Source organism: Neopelma chrysocephalum, unplaced genomic scaffold (assembly GCF_003984885.1).
Source record: "Neopelma chrysocephalum unplaced genomic scaffold, ASM398488v2 Primary Assembly neopelma1_59, whole genome shotgun sequence".
NCBI lineage: Eukaryota > Metazoa > Chordata > Aves > Passeriformes > Pipridae > Neopelma > Neopelma chrysocephalum.
Genome location: NW_020897714.1, coordinates 28127567 through 28146179, shown reverse-complemented (window position 1 = coordinate 28146179; position 18613 = coordinate 28127567). Strand labels below are relative to the sequence as shown.

Here is an 18613-nt window from a genome sequence, read left to right as displayed (position 1 = left end):
GCTTGGAATTTGACATTCAAAAATGACAAAGAGTGAAGCACATGAGCAGCCCTTTTGTTCCCTCTGGAGAAGGCTGGTCTCAAGCAGTGCCAAGAAGCTACCTTCTCCATTTACCATGTGTGTGGTGGGTTGACTGGGGTAGACCCAATCCACATGTGGTTTTGCTAAAACCTATATGCCTAGTGCCTGGACACCAAGCCCCTGATCCACTGCCACTCCTCCTCTCGGCTGGAAGGGTTAGCTTTCTTCAGACATCAGCTGCACCTAATTTGAAGCTTAGCATTTTCATCTCCGGGGCTCATCAACAGAAGAATAAGATTGCTTTAAGTTATCAAAACTCACAAATTACTTTTTTCTTTCCTTTTCTTTTTGGACAGAAAATATCTTAAGCCTGAGAGAGAGAGGTTTTGTGCCATATGTTGCAACTGACTACCAGAACAGGAATGACCTGTAGACAGAAGATCAGCCTTGGTGTGAAGCCTTGTGATTCTTGCTTCAGGCAGAATTCAATCTACCAGGGAAGCTAAAAGCTCTAGGTCTGGCTCATGTTATGTCTCAAAACCCCACTAGGCAGTGAGCCAGTTCAGCAGGTGAGTGATAGGGAATGCATCTCCAGTGTGTGAGCTCCTTTTTTCTCTGTCTGCAGAGGTTACTCTAAGCTCTGAGTGTCTGGCTACACTACCTTGCAGGGACCTCAGCAGGGCAGCCCAGGGGAAGGGTAGAGAAGACCAAGTCCCTCTGCTTCCTCCTGCCCTGCCTTGGGCTGCTGGTGACCAGAGGAGCAAAGCAAGAGACACAAACTGCTTCTGATGAGCAGTGGCCAGGAGCTGGCACACTCTGCAGAGCCTTGCAGGGGGGCTTGTGACCAGGCAGCATTTCAGGGATGGGCTTTGGACTCCCCAGTGATGCTTCTCCAAGCCCAACATCCCTGGGTGCTGGGCTCAGTGGCCCAGGAGCTCAGCCAGGCACTCCTTGTGCTGATGTGAGGGCTGCCTGGGATGTTTTTAAGAGAAACACTGCAGGGGCTTTCTAAAATCTGCTGTAATTCTAATATTTGGAAGCTGGAAAAACTGAACCTGTACTTTATTTCTTATTGACCGTTTTTGAAATGCCCAAGTTTTCACTTTGTCAACTCTTGCATAGAGAGCTTTCTTTTTGAGAAACTTCTAAAAACCTTCTCTCATTCTGTCCATTGGTGACTAGCTGATTATTGGATTTTCTCCCAGAACGGAAACTTGGCTGTTACCAGCCCAGTACTCCTGAATGAAAAAGGTTTTTTTGTTTGTTTGTTTGGGTGGGGTTTTTTTTGTTTTGTTTTTTGGGTTTTTCTGTTAGAGTGTTTAAATAAGTATGAACAGATGCCCTGAGAACTCTGCCCAAATCTTGCTTGTTTAAAACCAGATTATGGGTTTTCTGGGGAGGAGTCAGTTAAGCGGGTACAACCCAGTCTCGCCTCTGAGAAAAGTTTTCCCTATTTCCTACCAGAACATCCCCCTTGCAGGCAGACAGGGTGCAGGGGCATGCAAATCCCAACACTATCAATGGTTTTGATGTCATTCTTTCTGCAGACAGTCGGTTACAGACTTAGACCTTCACCTCAGAGGAGTAGGATGTGCAGAGCATAAGGAAAGACCATCATCCCAATGGTCCCAATATACATGTCCTTCTCTACCCCCCAGTTTACCCTGTACATAATCAATCTGCTGATCCTATGCTTCTCACTTCTGGGCCACTTAAGCAACACTCCTATCATTACTAGCCTAAAGTTATGATTTCCTTTGTGTGCTGGTTTAAAAGTTAACCAGCAGGGGAAATGAACTCAACTCAAAAGGGAGATTATAAGTCAGAATAACAATTTATTAAAATAATACAGTAAGTACAATTATACAGACAGACAATTGGTTTTAACCCACAAAACCCAAATGTATAACCCAGCACCCTGGGGTATGAACAAAAGTGGTGTTCCTTGGCTCCCCCCGAGTCCAAAGTAAAGGGAGAGGGGAAAAAACCTGCTGGTGGGAGAGCTGCTGCAGTCTGGTCAGAGAGTGGTGATTGCAGTCCAGTCGAGGGTGGTGGTCTCAGTCTGGTTGAGAGCGGTGGTCTGCAGTCTTCCTCTGGATCCCACGAGTGGTGCCAAGGTTCCGAAACTCCCAGTTTATATATTCTCCAGTTCAGGCGGGAGTGCTCAGTCCCTCCCTCAGAGCGGGGAATTCCATAAAAGGGCATGAGGAGTGCTCAGTCCCTCCCTCAGAGAGGGGAATTCCATAAAAGGGTATGAGGACAGGAACACCTTCCCACCTCGCAGGCCTCTACTGACAACAGTTTTTGGGAAATGGCACGGAAGGCTATAGAATACACAGTTTTGGGTTACACCCATCCAGTGATGAATTGGTCCCAGCCGTTCTAACCAGGACACTTTGGCATATGGTTCTTGATATGAAAATGTCCTCCAGTTGGTTCCTTGGCTGCAACAACGAACTGGTGACTTAATTTCTTGATGCAGCTATCAATTTTCACATCAGGAGGTCCATGACTAGACTTTAGAAGGGCGGTGTCTCCTGCCCTGTCCCTAAAATGTGCTCAGGTTCTGTTGCCACAGTTACTCTGCCTGGGATTGTTCAGGTTGCCCAGCTGCTGGCAAACTGTAACCAGGGAAGAGCCCTGAGGAACTGGAGTTACCTGATGGAATTGAAGGGAAAGTAGAAGGAGATGCTAAAAAAGATTGAAGTCTCCAGGCCCTGGAGCATTTGCTTGCTGCTCAGCTCTTGTTTGTATTATACTGTATTTTATTATATTATAAGCATATACATAGGTATCTATACATGTGTTTATAACTGTATAACCTTGTAGTGCTTTTATTTTGGCCCATAAACGAAATGAGGATACTTTTGAATCCTGAGCAGAAAAAACACTGTTCTCTGCTCAACTGTGCAAAGGGCCAGAGTGTTTAACAGAGACGAGGTACAAGGGAGAAGTCAAAGCAGAGGTGAGATGTGAAGTGGATCTGCCTGCCTGGGCACTCCTGCTGTGCCTGTGCTTGTGCATGCCATACAAATATCTGTGTATTCCTTCTTTTGTGTCCCTGACAGGCAAGTGCACACCCAAAGAGCACTGCTGTTTTCTTTCTGCTCTGGAGGGAAACCACTGGCACTGGACATAGCCGAGACAGTGGTGACAGGAATCTGCAGCTCTGTTTCTGCTGGGAATTCATGTTACAGCCAAAGCAGGTCTAGGAGCACAGTTCTTTTGGTCTCAACTTACCTCCTCCTGTGCTCTACAGCTTTTGGTCAGAGATGCCTGGAGAGGGACTCACCAGCACCCCATCAGCCTACATGCCAAGCACAGTTCGCCCACAGCTCCTGCCTGCAGAGGAGCAGAGGGTATGGCAGTGCTATCTGCAGGAGAGGGTTCTCCAGTGCTGTGAGTGTGCCATCCCACATTCAGACTGGTCCCTGAGCTCTGGCTTGCCCCAGAGTGTCACCTGTTTATCTCCAGTGTGCAGAGCACGGTGTCCACAGACAGACATATCTTGTACCACAAACCTGGGCACAAAAGTGAGGCCTCTGCTCCTCTGCAAGCATCTGGGGAGGACAGGAGTTTTCTCGCCTCAGGATTCTGGTCTTCCAAGTCATTATTTGGAAGCAGTTATTCGCTAGGGAGGCTGTGTCTGATGGAGGCTGTCCAAATGGCTGCAGCAGGATCTTCCGTCATGTGGGAACTGCAGGCTCTTGCAATGGCTTTTGGTTTCTGCCACTGTAGTTTCAAAATATATGTGCCTTTCTGGGAGAGAGCTTAGTGGCTCAGGCAGGAGTCACTCCTTTGTGCTTACTTTGGCTTCTTTCTCCGCTGAGCAGTCTCCAGGTTCCTGTAATGTGCCAGCCGGTATCAGCCTCTATTTATCCCCTTTCTGTGCATATTTGTGACAATTTTGCTTGGTACAGCCACGGTCGCTTAAGCTGAATAACATTTTCAGGCTGAGCAGGCCAGTAGCAGGGTGGTTATCAGATAGAGGAAATGCATCGTATTTGCTCTGGCCTTTGGTTCCCAGATAATATAACGGCAAATTGTGTTCCTGGAAGCTGGGAGGTGGCTTGCAAGATTACATGGCCTCAAAACACATGAAGGCAGTTTGTCACATGTGACAGAGCAGTGGAGGGGGAGGTGGAAGAGGGGAGCACAGTTGATCTCAGTGCTCGGCAAAGGCCAGATGTGGCTGGTGGCTTTTTCACACTGGGAGTGAGAAGCAGCAGCAGTTGTTCCCAGGCCACTCTCCTAAATGGAGTTTGGTGGGTTTGGAGCATAATTCATTGGAGAGTAGCTGCTACTTGGAGAGCAGTAAGCAGTAAGCTTGTCTCCTATTAAATATTTCCCTTTCCTCTTTCCCCGTCATCATTCCTCTAAGTGGGTGCCTTTTGAAATCCTCCTCCTTTTAGGTTTGAACTACCTCTCCAGGTGGCTGGAAGTGGCTTGGTGCACTCAAGGAGAGAAATCTAATTAACAGTCATCCTCTGCTAAGCTGGACATAGACATGAAGCAAGACCAGACCTGGGAGAGTAGGTTCTGTGGTTCCTACCACAGCACGCAGGGCCAGCACTCCTGTGTGTGAGCCGTGCACAATGCGGTGGGTTGGGGCCAGTTCTTATGCACGTCTGACCCAGAGAATGTCAAAGTGCCTTATTATCTCCAGAGGAAGCTTGTTCCAGCTTTATGTTGTTCGGGCTGTAAGCACTTCCCCGGGAGCGCCGCCTCAGCTGCTGGTGGAAGACTGGGATCAAGCTGAAGTCAGAAATCTTGGCAAATGTTTTAAGATAAAGAGAAAGATATAAGAAAAATGCAACATAAATCAACAGCCTTTAGGATCAGGATTTTCCAGCCCTTGTCCTGCCTGAGGTGTGAGGCACGCTAACAGTGACACCCCTGGCCCGGTGCTCTGGCTCTTCTCCAAAAGTGGGTGTTGGGGAGAGGTGGCTAAGCCAGCTGTGCCCCACTCATGCCCCATGTACCAGCATTGTGCTGCTCTGCCCCTTGGCAGCCTGCCTGGACCTGGAAGCTGCTTCAGGACCCGCTCCAGGAGGCATCACTCCAGCATGGGCTGTCCCAGTAAACAGTGGGTGATGGCCTGGCTTCCTGAGATGGGACTGGGAGGAGTGTGGCTGCTCTGGCTGGTGCCATTGTCAGCCCTGTGCTCTGAGGGGGTTACTGAATGGGCAGCCTCTCATTTCACACCTCTTTCAGGGCAGGCCACCCACAGAATAACCCCCCTGTGCCTTCCTGGGGGGTGGCATGAGAGCAATGCACGTGGGACAGGCACAGCATCGGGGCTGCCACTTGCCAGCACTTGTAGCATTGGGAGGAAGGTGCTCTGCAGCCTTCCAGAGAGGTTCAGCTTGCACAATTCCAGGTGAGACACACTGCAACAAAAGCTCTTCCCTGGTGTTCTCCTTATTCATATAAATATTTGTGTGTGTATCTATCCAAATATTTTTAAATGGCATTACCTTGGTAGATCTGTGGTTAAGGTTGTTTTCCTGTTACTATAGAGTGCATGTTATCTAGGCTTGTTCCTTTTTTTTTTTTTAGATTCACATTCTTCCATTTCTCTTATTTCTTCGAAAATCTGTTTGCTAAGGCCTTGTTTCTGCCTGTCCCCATTCTTCCACTTGCTTTAGATATGGTTATAGACTCAAAATCTTAGACATTGAGATTTCATCCTTTGCATTTTTCCCTTTAGATTTTTTTTAATTGTCTCTGATGGGTTATTAAAGTCCTTCTCAGATTCTTTGCCTTCTGCTATTTCAAAAAATATGTATTGAAAGCATCTTGTTTTTTTTCTGTAGTCTTAACTGATTCTTTATGGTATTCGTTGTTTTTTTCTCTTTCTACTTTTTTTTTTTTTTTTTTGCATCTCTCAGGTAAAATCTCCCAAAACCACATAGACTTCTTCTTATTTTACTCTAGAAGATATATAAAGTGATGTTTTACTTTAAAAATGCTTTCCTCAGGGTTTTCCGGCTTGCTTTTGCACTTGTAGATTTAATATTTCCCCTCGCTGCTTATGTTTACACTGAACATTTGTTTTCATTTTCAAGTTATTGTTGTGTTCAGTGCAGTCTTATCTCACTGGGTGGAAGCCAAATAGTTTGTAATTGATTGCACATTTTCCTATCATAGTCTATTAGTTCCTGCCAATTAGCTTGTCTCCTTGTTGATAAGATTATTGCTATCTGTATGCTGTAGTAATTCTGCTTACCCAGGGATATTCATGCAGCGATGCTGTTGAGCACAATAGTTTTGAGAATATCTAGAAATGTTTCCTTAATCAATCTCCTCTCTCCTTGCACCAATCTGTTGCACAAGGCAAGATATTATTTGTTTTTGCTGTTGTTTTTAATCCCTACATTCTTACCATAACTATTTAACAGCTACACTATTCACTGTGAGATGGTTTCTGCACAGGGTTGTTCTCCATTTCTCCCTGTACCGTGTAATTCCTCCTCTGGAATATCTTCCCTGGTTTTCAAGAATGACCGATTTGAGGACTGGAGCTGGTTTTGTTGGACCATCCTGTTTAATCGCTGCAGAAGAGGAGCAGATCTGTGTGAACTTGATTAGTTCCTTTCCAGATGATATTCTGTGGTAATGGCCACAGGTATAATGTTTAGTTAATTATGCACAGTGGGAGGAAAAAGTATTTCATTTTGTTTTAAATCTGAGTTATTAATTGAATGACATTAATTGTTACGCTGTAGTGAACAATATATTCATCTTCTCTGTCTTTTCCTTTTTCCTAGACCTCTGTTGTCACCCTGTTTTCATCCAAGGCATCTGTTCCCAAAATGAGGAGTCACTGCGTATTTGATCACTCCTTGGTTGAATTCAGTCCTTATGTCTGCCTGTCCCTCTTCCATTTCCCTGTTTTTCCTGTGGGAATTCTAGTGCTGTGTGGTTACACCATAGATTAATGTGGTGACACCACAGTGTTTTCTGGTTCATTCCTGTTGTTCTCCTACTGCCTTCCCAGACTGCCTGTACACAGCTCAGGTATTGCTGCTGCTTTACGTGCTTTATGCAAGGACACTGAACCCAAAAGCATTATTTTTTTGCCCCCTGTTCTATCTTGCCTCAGATATTTACCAATAGATGTAATAAAAATATTTTAAAACCTTGCCCCACATGCATCCTCGGACCATCACATCTGTAACACATCTACAATGAACGATGTCCTGTTCTCTTTGCCTCTTTTATGGCCTCTAAGCACGGAGCTAATGACATCAGGTAACTACCTGCTGTAATCCCAACACAGCTCATTTTGCAGCCCAGTGCTGGGTTTGCACAACTGGGGCAGGTTGTCTCCCTGCTGCATGATTTTTTCATCTACTGCCTGATTGCCCATATTCCCATTGCAGCTTCTGGAGCGATGGGGCAGTACTGCTCCTGGGAAAGACCAGTGGCAGAGATCCCTGCGCGAGAGGGAAGAGAGTTTGCAACCTGCCAAGTTTCTGAATGAGGCTGTTTTGGGCCCTTAGTGAGAAGCAGCAGAGAGTTTAGCTGAGTTTATTTCCAGCTTTGCTGCCTGCCACTGCTCCTGGCCACAGCACAGCCCTGGAAATTGCGGGTCGGGCTGCGGTGCAGGACCTTTCCCTGTGCCCATGACCTCCCTGCCAAGGAAAGACCCCGTGATGTGAATTCACCGTGAATTCGTGTTTCATCTCTTACCTCTTCCCAGCAGGTCTCGGGGCTTGCACTCCCTCAGACAGTGCTGTTGAGGCACCTGTGTGTGGTGGTCTCCCCTTTCTCCAGGGACGGTGCTGGGCGGAGAGGCGATGGAGAGCGGGAGCCCAGCGGTCCCGGCCCGGGAAGGGAGCGCTCCGACGGAGGCGGCGTGAGCCCTTCTCACAGGCGGGGGGAACGAGCCCCTTTGCACTGGCCATGAAATCAGTCATGTGTAGGTTTTTGTCCAGCCCTGGGGGGTGGGGGAAGGAATGTGGGTTGGGCGAAGTCTAGGATTACACCACCGCTGAATTTTTTCTTTCCAACACTTTAAATAGCCAGCACCTTTCGGTCCTGCCCTCGCCTCTCCCGTCGGCTCTCGCCCCGACAGCGCCGTCCGCAAGGTAACACCTCTGCCCCCGCTTCCTTCTGCCCTGTTCCCCCTGCGCCCCGCACCCTCCCGGGGCTGCCGTGGAGGAGAGGTCACGGAGCATTTTCTGCCTGTTTAATAATTTTCTAGCGTGGAGGGGTCCTCCCAGTCCCTCCTTTCGGCCGCTGTCAAACGCTTGCCAGTGTTTCTTGCTCCTCTTCATGTCTCCAAGTGTTTTATAGGGGACTATGCAGACGGAGGGGAGAGGCTGTAAGTGCTGCTTTGCCCTTTTTTAATTCTCCCCGGATGGGGGAGAGTGTCATTTGCTGCCAGTGCCTTTTCCTGCTCTCCTGGCGAGGGAGGTGCGGGCGGGGATCAATGGCAGCGCAGGGCTGGGGCTGGGGGAGCTGCCTCTGCAGGGCAGGAGCAGGCTCGAGGGCTGGCACTGTGTGGAGGAAGGTGCCCTCCTTGGCAAGAGGTCCTCAGCAATCCCAGCTTTGACAACTGGGCATGGGTAAGGAACCACAATCCTCACCCTTTGTCCCGTGGGACTCGGCGGCCAGCAGGGCATCCTGCCCGGGAGGAACAGGCTCAAACACCTCCTGATCCTACTAAATGGCTGCAGCAGAGCTGGTGCCACCTGTGCTGCCCATACCTGTGACCTGGGGCACCAGCTGTGCATCAACAGTCATGTAGGCTGTGCCCTGGCTTTCTTGGGAGGACAGGTGTCCTCTTGGAGGTTTTTGGGGGAAGGTGGGACAGTGGGAGTGGTGCCCACCTACTCTCTGCTGATCTTCTCTCAGCACAGATCTGTTTAGAGATGGTGCCAAAGCTTCCTGAGAGCAGGAAGCTCTCCTGTGGGGAGCCTTGGCGGGCAAAGGGCAAAGGGCAGATGTTTGGAGGAGCAGATCCTGGGAAAGGTGAGATCCCAGGTGGTCATGACTTCTGCACCCTTTCTCTTCCTGCTATTAGAAGGATAGCATCATTCTGAAAATCACCTTTTCACTCAGCCTCGTGGATTGTCAGCAACAGTTGCTACCACTGAAAAGAGAAACTAGTTTCTCTTATTTCAGTTTGTCCTCTTCCTGTGTCTGAGACTTCTGTGTGTTTTGTGGCTTTCATTGAATGGTCTGTCAAACTAGACCTTGGTAAGCAGCAACAGGAGAGAAGATAAACCCTTATAAAATACCTTGTCAAGTATTTTATCCTGCTGTCATCCCCCTCCAGCCCTAAGTCTGTTCTCTATTCTTGCTATGGTGGAAGCTTCACCCTGGCTGAGCTGCTGAGTCCTTTGTGTAATACTGTGCTTAGAGGATGGGGTTCCAGAAGCAGTAGTGTTTTGAGATGAGTCAATTTAAAATAAGGAAACTAATAGTGGCTTTTAAGAACTGGTTTTGGACTCAGTAGTGAAAGTGTACACATCTCCTTAGTGTCTTGTGCCAGCAGGAATCATTATGAGGAGCAAGAAAGGAACAGTTTGACATGTGTTTGTGCATGTGTCCTTGCCCATCTCTTGCCTCCCATAGCCCAAATTTCTGCCTTATTGCGTGGCTTGTGCTGAATGTAACAAAGGAAACTCCTTCTGTAGGTGGGATGGATTACACAGTCCCCGGCGCTGTCAGCAATGGTGAAATGGTGCCCGCACACCTTGGCATGGAAAAGGAGAAGGAGGAAGAGGAGGAGGAGGAGGACCAGACCCTGGAGCGTGGTCAATGGAACAACAAGCTGGAGTATGTCCTGTCTGTGGCTGGGGAGATTATCGGCTTGGGAAATGTCTGGCGCTTCCCCTACCTCTGCTACAAGAACGGTGGAGGTAAGTGCAGCCCTGGCCGTGACTGCCCCGAGGGGCACCTGGTCACCAGCGTCTCTCCACGATCCCTCCTGCCTCTGTGACATCTGTGTCTGGCCCTGCCCAGTGCTGGCAGCAGCTTCTCAGCAATGCCCAAGTCACGAGTCTGAAGAGAGGGTGCCAACCTGCCAACATGGTGCCACCATCCGGGCCCCCAGCGGGGGCTGTTTTGACCCAGTGGGACATGGATAACTGGGCAGCAACGTTCTAGGGTCTCTGATGGCTGTAGCCGTGTTTTTCTGGGGTGTGTGGAGCTCTGGTTCTGCTGGTGAGGTGGGTGACTATCTGCAGAGGGAGGCAGGAAGAGCAGGGAAGGGGCTTGGCTCTCTGAAACAGTGTGTCTCACCCCAGGCACTGCTTCCTTGAGGAGCACCAGACATCCTGTGCAAATCAGATGGTGGGTCCTGGTGGCAGACCAGGGAGTGGTATGGGAGGCCATGGGGCACTGGAGGCCTGCTCTGTGAGGAGCTGCAGCATTTCCAGGAGGCTCTGGGGATTCCAAGGAGCTCTTGGTCACAGGTCCTGGTTGTGTCTGTAGAGGGGTGTCCCTGGGGTGCTGGAGGCAGGTGTCAGGGACAGGGGAGGGTGAAGGAGTTTTCCCCATCTCAGTTGAGAAATATTACATCCCTCCTGCATCCCAAGGTACCCAATTGGCATCTGCCAGAGATGCAAGTGTGTGAGAGAGGGGACCCCTGCCTCTGATCCCCATGGCAGGGCTGTGAGGTGTGTGGATGGATGTACCTGATGCACAGACATGGAACAGGGCGTTGCTGCTGGCACCAAGGTGCCAGCACACCAGTGCTGCTCAGGCTGTGCTTGGTAGTGACCAGTGGCTGATCCCCCATGATGCTGGGCTGTACTGCAGCTTGGCAGTGGAGCTGGGATCACTTTGCAGGTGAGCTGTGGGCTTTGACAGGTCTTTGTGCCTGCTTTTAGCTTGAGGCTGACTTTAAGGGAGAAAATTGTTTAAAAAACCAAAAACCTTCTTTCTCAAATTTGGCTTGGTGAAATGTAGAGAGAGGGAGCTGCTCTCCCTGTCTGGTGATTAATTGCTAATTGGGCCCTCCGGAAGGGCAGGGGAGAGAGGGGAAATGGCACTTGGCTGGGAACTGGCGGGGAGTGAGTGCTGGGGACTTGGGGCTGAAATCCCTTGGCTTGAGCTTGGGGTAGTCTCATGGGCCTCACTAAACTGCTTTCATCCCAGTGGCATAAAAGAGGATTAAACGCTGTTCAGCTACTTTCACGCCGTGCTTTGCTCAGTGCTTGTTTCTTTTCACCAGGTGGTCAGGCAGTTTCTTTCCCTGTCGTAAAAAAGATAGTTTTCCTCATTTTCTTTTTCTATGGGAAATGTTTCTTGGTTGCTTGCTGAGCTATGTCTTTTCCCACTGCTGCACCCCTCTTGGATACTATTCCATCAATGGGAGAGGGACCTGGAATCCTGTCCTGGCACCTGTTGCCCTGGGTGCCAGGGGAGAGCTCTGCAGAAAGGGGAGTTGCTGTGTGTGGTTGGACAGCAGAGTCAAGACACAAAGGGATTTCTCAGCCTTTTTTCTTGGAGAAATGGGCCTGAAGCAAAGCCCTATAAAGCAGCAGAGACCATGGGGAGTTTGAAGTCTCAGGCAGATTTTTCATCTCCAGTCCCCTTTCCATGAGATTAGAGCAAGGATGGGGCACACGACTCTTGTGCGGAGAGGAAAGAGTTTCCTAAAAGTCTTCTCCAGGGGCAGAGCAGTGTGACAAGGCTGTGCAGGACACAAGGATCTCTCCTGCCTCACAGAACCCAGCCTATCCCAGGCACTGCTGTGTCAAATCCCTTGTAATACCTCAAGTTTAATTTTAAAAGCTGCCAGAGGTTTAGTCCTTTACTCCTTTGAGAAGGCTCGTCCAGGCATTTGCTTCTGTCATTCTTCGATAAAGGTGTAGGGCCTTTATTTAATTTCCAGCCCCAAGTCAATCATGGCCAGCCTACAGCTCTTGTACCAGCACTGCCCTTCGTCTGCCCCGCTGGGTGACTCTTTCTCTCCACGCTGAACTGCGTGTAGACAGTGGGGATAACTGCTCTCAGCTCTTGCTTTGCTTGCCTAAATATGAGCCTCTTCATGAAAAAGGTATCTGCAAAATCTGAATTATGCAAAGAGCCAGTCACTTTTCCTCTCTTTAGGGATATTTTCACACAACAAAGAAAGAGGAGTCCCTTACATATTTAGGGCTCAGCACCTGATACCAAGGCCCTCCATAGTGGAGGAAAGACAAAGAAGAGCAAAAAATTGTTCTTTTTGCTCTTGTTTGCTCTTGCTTTCACCTCCTGTGGCGGGGTCAGGCCCTCCCTGGGCAGGCTGATTGGGAAATACCAGGGCAGCCTGTCTGGTGGTGTGGCTGCCGGCACCACATCCCCCACCAGAGCTCCCCAAACCCGACATTCCCAAGGCCCACCACTACTGCCATCCCTGCACATGGGGAGGGGGACGTGCAGGACACATGTGCCAGTGTTTCCCCTTCTGCTGTCAACGGGGTTCAGCTGCAGGGAGGGTGGACAAGGCTGGACTGGAGAGATGTCAGCTCAGCGCTGGGGAGCTGCTTGGGCACGCTGATGGCCCCCTGTCTGCAGCACAGCCCCCACGGTGTGCTGCCCTCCCTGTCACCCCCTCCTCAGAGTCACTGAGCAGGGCAGATCTGCTGGGCTCCTCTCCTCAACTTTTTCTCCTCTGCCAGCTGAAATGAGATGGGGAGGGCACTGGGGCTGGTGCTGGGGCCATCCCACTCTGGTGTCCCTCCACCTGCAATGTGAGGGGAGTGGGGCAGATCACAGACTTTAGCCCAGACCTGTCTCTGCAATTCCTTCCTTCTCTCCACCATAATTCTGCATTATTTCACATCAGGACCCACACATCAGGACCCTCCAGTTAGACTTCCGAAACTTGAAACCTGAGATAACCAGAGGTGCTGAGGAAGGTGACAGGCCAGATTGCAGGCTGCAAATAAGGGAAATCTGGGCTGGAAAGCTCTACCTGCCATCTCAGAGACCTCTACCTGGATACCCTGGGTGCAGTTTAGTTAAATACAAACTTTTTTATGAACAACAATGTCTCTTGGAAATAGGCTTGACTTTTATGATGATATGATTTCATGCAAGATGGGAATTAAGGGGATGGTGTTGAAACAACCATTTCCCCTTCCATTTGCCCTCATCAATTATTGGCAGGGGGACAGCATGTGGACAGATGCTACCTGGGGCTAGCAGGTATCATAGAACTATTAAGATTGGAAAAGACCTATAAGGTCATGGAGTCCATCTGTTAACCCTGCACCCCTTCAACTTCTGTTTGTCCACAGGGAGCTGCCAAGATGCCTTCCCTATTTATTTTGCTCATGTATTCTTTTTGCAAGAACAGGAGGGCTGTGGGTCTGAACCCAGCTGGGACGAGCAGCAGGATGGGAATCCTGGCCAGTCCCTAAGGCCCCTCTTCCCTCTTCCCGCCCCTGCATGCCAGCTAAGCTTCTTAGGGAAATCTCTTGGGTTTGGAGTCTACTTGTGCACCAGGGTTGTTATGGACCGTCTTGCAGGCCTGTCTCCTGTGCTCTGTGGGGTAAAGGCCATTGCTGCATTTAACGTGAGCCTGGGGAAATCAAAAGCCTAATGCATTTTATCTCTCCCTGCCCATTTTGTGACAGGGTTTGAACAGGAAGGCAGCCCTGGCTGCTGGCATGAGGTACATACTTTCCTGAACTACTTGCTTTTTGTCTGCATGTCTGCTGCTTTTCTGTGAGCAAAGACTGAGCAAACCCACAGACTGGGTGAAGATGTCAGTCTCTCTGTGCTCCTGAGTGCCTTAGTGTTGTCATCCATGGGTTTGTCAGCTTATTCAGAATAATCAATGTGAAAGGAGTCACCAACTTGATTGAAAGTCTCAATGGCTTTACAACAGGGTGTTCTTCTGTATTTCCATGCAGCTATTGATAACTTGCTTTTTACACAAAAATCAGGCCTGGAAGCTTTTCTTCCCTCTGGATCTTTTGTAAACATTGAACTTCTCATGCAATTGCATCATTCCAAGAGATGAAATGTGAGGAAAATCCTCTTTTCTTGACATCCCTTCCATGATCTTCCTGCACCCACAGCCCCCATCCCTCCCCAGTCTGTCCCACCCAGGAGGAACCTGCCTGGTGACAGGTTGGAGACAGCCTGATCCCCGTTACCCTATGGGGCTTATTTTTCTATCTGCCACTTGAATCTGCCAGGTGCCTTCTTCATCCCCTACCTCATCTTCCTCTTCACCTGTGGGATCCCTGTCTTCTTCCTGGAGACAGCGCTGGGACAGTACACCAGTCAGGGAGGGGTGACGGCCTGGCGCAGGATCTGCCCCCTCTTTGAAGGTGAGTGGGGTGAGCCTGGGAGGGCATGGAGAGGTGGGGAGACTCTTGGACCCTGGGGAGATGAGTGGTGGTGTCTCTCCCCACAGCCTGGAGCATTACTCACCTCCACGCGTACGCTGCCCACCCCTGCCCCCCATCCTGGGAGGGCCACTGGCTGCCCCCTTTCCAAAGTCACCCTGGAAAAACTGATCACCTTTTCCAACAAACAGTTCCCATCGTTACATTGCATCCCAGGTTCCTTCTTCATGGCCAGAGCTCTGGCCAGGAGCTTAGTGCCTAATCAAGGTTGTCCTCCAAGAGCTAAATGGGGAAAATGCTTCTGGTGGTTATGAGGAACCTGAAACATTCTGCTGTTTTTTTTCTAAGTCAATGCTATGTCATTTTCCTGAGTTTGCAGGTGGCTTAAAACCTTAGTGGTGAAAGGTGTCAGCTCTCTTAATAAATGGCTAGCAGTCAGATCCTCCATTTCTAGCACTATTTCAACACAGTCATCCAGCATCGAGCCACTTTCCATGATTTCTCTGAAAGTCTCAGTTGATGATGGCTCTGGTGGCCGCCCCGCTGGCACTCATCCAGCAGTGTGCTCAAAATGCAGAGCAGCAGATGCAAACATTGGGTGAGCACCTCCCAAAGGGAGTCCTGTTCCTGTCCTCTGGCATGTGGGTCACCTGCCTTTGGGACTCGCTTTCTGCAGGAATTGGCTACGCCTCACAGGTCATCGTCATACTGCTGAACTTCTACTACATCATTGTCCTGGCCTGGGCCTTGTTTTATCTCTTCAGTTCGTTCACCATCGACCTCCCCTGGGGCAGCTGTGACCATGAGTGGAACACAGGTGGGTGTGGAGCCCCCTCCCAGTCCTCCACCACATCCTGGCTGAGGGAAACCTGCTGCTGCCCGCGGCCAAACCTCAGGAGAGTGTCTTGCCCCTGTGTAGGTGGGACATAGGGGTGGAGGGTGCTGGGTCACTGCAAGTGCTGCTGGCACTTTTGGGGAAGAGGCTCAGTTGTTCTGGGTCTTTGCTAGAGAGCACCACTGCCCAGCCACTTGCAGCACTTACCCAGTGCAGTGCAGTGGTGACCTCCCTGGGCTCCAGCCACCAGGAGCACCTTCCTTCTTGGATCTTCCAGTCAACCTGTTCTGTGTGTTAGCCACAGACTCGGTGCTGGTTGGGACTGTGCCCACTGGAAGAAAAATTAAATGCAATCACCTTAAGTGTCCCTGGAGTGGACTTGTTTTGTGCATCTTTGGGATTGTACAAAATTTGTCCCAGAGTCAATGTCAATCAGTGTCAGCACTGTGGATGAAAAGGGAGGGATTTTTCAGATCCTCTGGTACTCCAGGCACTGCTGCTTACACTCTCTCTCTCCCTGGACCTTTCCCGCAGAGAACTGCATGGAGCTCCAGAAGGCGAACTCAACACTCAACGTGACCAGCGAAAATGCCACCTCCCCTGTCATTGAGTTCTGGGAGTAAGTAAAGGACAGCCCTGTAGACCCCTTTCCTCTCAGACATATTTTCCCTGGGCAAGGGACAAACCCTGCAGCGGCACATCCTATTAGCCCATCCTTGCCAGAAGAGGACACGAGGGGAAGCTGGGCAGGTCAGAGTGAAGGCTCTCAGGGGCAGCACTGTCAGTCAAGGGTAACCTTGCTGGGCTCATGGTGCTTATCTGGGACTGTGCTAGCAGGCCTCAGAGCCATCTGACTTTGTCCTTCACTGATGCTGTATTCCTGTCCCTCTGGACCTTTTGGCCTTCTTGGTCTCACTGACCTCTTTCTTTTGAATCCATACTGCTATGTGATACCAGTATGTTCCCAGGAGGCTCTGGCATGGTGGGTGGTGACTTTTGCATGTGAGCTAGTCTTATTTTAAAAATAGAAAAAGAAGTGATGTTTTCACTATAGAGTGACTAATATGCAAGCTATCCCGAGGAGAAAAACTCACCAAAATCAAAATGAAGCTGTAGGATCAACTTATTTCACACTGAAATTTGGTCCCTCATTTTCATTGATTTCTCCCCTTGTGTTAGTTACCCTGAGGTACAGAGTAACTTTATTTCTGGCACAGAGGCATAGGCCTGCTGGCTAGGAATCTCTGATGGTCCTCAGCATCCCCTGGGAGAGCAGGCCCAGTTAAGCACTGAGCCCTGGCTGCTGGACTGTGCCAGTAACCCCTCTGCTGCCACTGTGCATTTCCCTTGTGTGTTTAGCTGGACGGAGAGCTCTGCCCTTGCTGCCCTCAGCAGCACTGCTGGCTGCTGTTGGTGCATGGAGCACACACACAGTACCTCCAGGGCATCCCCGGCTGAGCACTTTAAGGCATGCTGCTCTTAAAGTTTTTAAATTTTCTTTGTCTCCTGCATGCTCCCTGAGCCTGTGCTCTCCCTCTGCCTGCTGCACACACATGGCCCACCTTAGACTACTTTCCTGGACGTTGGATGCTGGAAAAGTTGATGTTTCCATCACTGCTGCAACCGTCCCTGTTTTACTGGGGAATAAGCACACGAGATTGGAAATTTCCACTGTCCATCGCTTCCGATGCAGCATCTGTTCCTGCCTTCCCTTGGCAGGGTGGTAGGAGGCTTCTTCAAGAAGCTCTGACCTGTCCAGTGGGCTGACAGGCTCCAGAGGCCTCTTTTGGCTGCAGTACAGTTCCCAGTTAGTTACGGTCCACTGGCATCCTTTGCCCACTGGTTACATAGTCCATGTCCTTAGAAGCAGACAAAGAGCAACATGACGAAATGTATCTTGGAGAGCAGTGTGATTTTTCCAACCCCTCTCTCATTCTTTCAATCCACCAAAAGGCTGTGGGGTAGGAAGGGCAACAGTGTGTATTTGACTGTGGTTCTCCTGCAGCACGACCTTCGTTTTGGGATAATCACTGTCTTTTGCAGCAGGGTGGGCATTGATACTGGGTTTCAAGGTAGTGCATGTCCCTCTCTGGCTGTCTCAGGCTTGGGGTTTTAGGACTACACTGTGGTGTTTCCCACTCAGATCCATCTGTGTGGTGCAGGAGATGGAGGAGGGTGAGTCCTTAGTTTTGTAAGTGATAAGGAACATTTGACATACTCATGACATGGAAAGCTGCTGTTGTCTGACCTCATCTGAACCAGGGTCTGTCTAGCCCAGGACCTTATCTCCACACTGGTTGAAAGAGGATGCCCAAGGTGGCCTCTTCTGACTGTGCAGTGGAGATTATGGCAGTCTTGGTTGGGTCTTAGTCACAGAATGGGATGCTGTGCTGCTCTGTGTCCTGAGATAGCTGCTTCTAAAGACAGAAGAAGTGTACAATGGTTGGACAGCATTGCTTCTTTGGTGGTCCTGATGGATTCTGCATGGTAAGTGTGGTGTATCCTTCACTTTGAGGTTTGAAGCATGTCAGAAGTGTAGATGAACTTTGTAATGTGCATGAAAAAGGCCTGGGCAGAGCTTGTGTGTTCAAAATGCTGCATGATCTTGCAGAGAAACAGCTCTTACCACAGAGGACAATACAAATGAAGGGTGGGAGAGGACAGGAGAAGAAATATCTTGGCCCAACAGGTCAGCCCTAGAGTGAATGTAGAAGCAAGTGTCTGTGCATCATCTTCCACAGTCCCAGTGACTGTTTTCCAGGGGAGACCACTGCTTGATTCCTTGGAGGCTTGCAGCTCAGACCTGAACCCTGTTAGTAAGACAAGGTTCTTGTCTCCCCAGAGCCATCAGGTGCTGAGAATCAGGGGGTTTTGGGAACATTAGTGGCCAAAATCAGTGACAATTGCATGTTCCTTTGCTTCCTCCCAATGCAGGAGGCGAGTGCTAAAGATCTCTGATGGCATCCAGCACCTGGGTGGTCTCCGCTGGGAGCTGGCTCTGTGTCTCTTGCTGGCGTGGATCATCTGTTACTTCTGCATTTGGAAAGGAGTCAAGTCCACAGGCAAGGTGAGTCCTTGGTTCAAGTCAAGCCTCTTCCCTTTATCACAGCTGGAGTGCTTGTTCTAATCACCTTTTACAGGTTCAGAGAGGCCCTAGAGACTCCCTGGGAACCACTCCTGTCTGTGTAAGCTGCCAGGAGTCTGTAGGGCTCAACTTGCAGTAGGAATGTGAGCCAGGCCCTGTGTTTTGGGTAGGAAAGGATGGGAGAACTGAGGCATCTCAGGGCATTAACTTCCAAGATGTATATACCCATCTGGTCCCTCTCCATCACCAGGCCCAGGAGACTCTGCAGTCTTCCTATGTGTGAGGTGGTTGCATGTTCACTTCCCTCCCACCACAGTGTGAGCATGCAGCGTGTTTTTGCCTCTGACGGCAAGTGCAGCTGGAAAATCTTCA

The 18613-nt window shown here is 49.8% G+C and overlaps 1 protein-coding gene across 3 annotated transcripts in view; it reads left to right on the top strand.

Annotated features, from left to right (window-relative positions):
- The first annotated feature begins 504 nt into the window (after positions 1 to 504).
- Positions 505 to 18613, top strand: part of LOC113966244 (sodium- and chloride-dependent GABA transporter 2) — a 38767-nt gene continuing 20658 nt past the window's right edge. Inside the window, exons 1-8 of one of the 3 annotated variants that reach the window (XM_027680668.1) lie at positions 505 to 590; positions 7801 to 7945; positions 8049 to 8114; positions 9669 to 9893; positions 14169 to 14303; positions 14998 to 15138; positions 15691 to 15775; positions 18091 to 18223. In XM_027680668.1, the coding sequence (XP_027536469.1) occupies positions 546 to 590; positions 7801 to 7945; positions 8049 to 8114; positions 9669 to 9893; positions 14169 to 14303; positions 14998 to 15138; positions 15691 to 15775; positions 18091 to 18223 (975 nt within the window). In that variant the 5' untranslated portion in view covers positions 505 to 545. Of the gene's footprint in view, positions 591 to 6456; positions 6637 to 7729; positions 7946 to 8048; positions 8115 to 8256; positions 8351 to 9668; positions 9894 to 14168; positions 14304 to 14997; positions 15139 to 15690; positions 15776 to 18090; positions 18224 to 18613 lie in introns of those variants that run through there. The other 2 variants (XM_027680666.1, XM_027680669.1) reach the window with 2 other exon arrangements.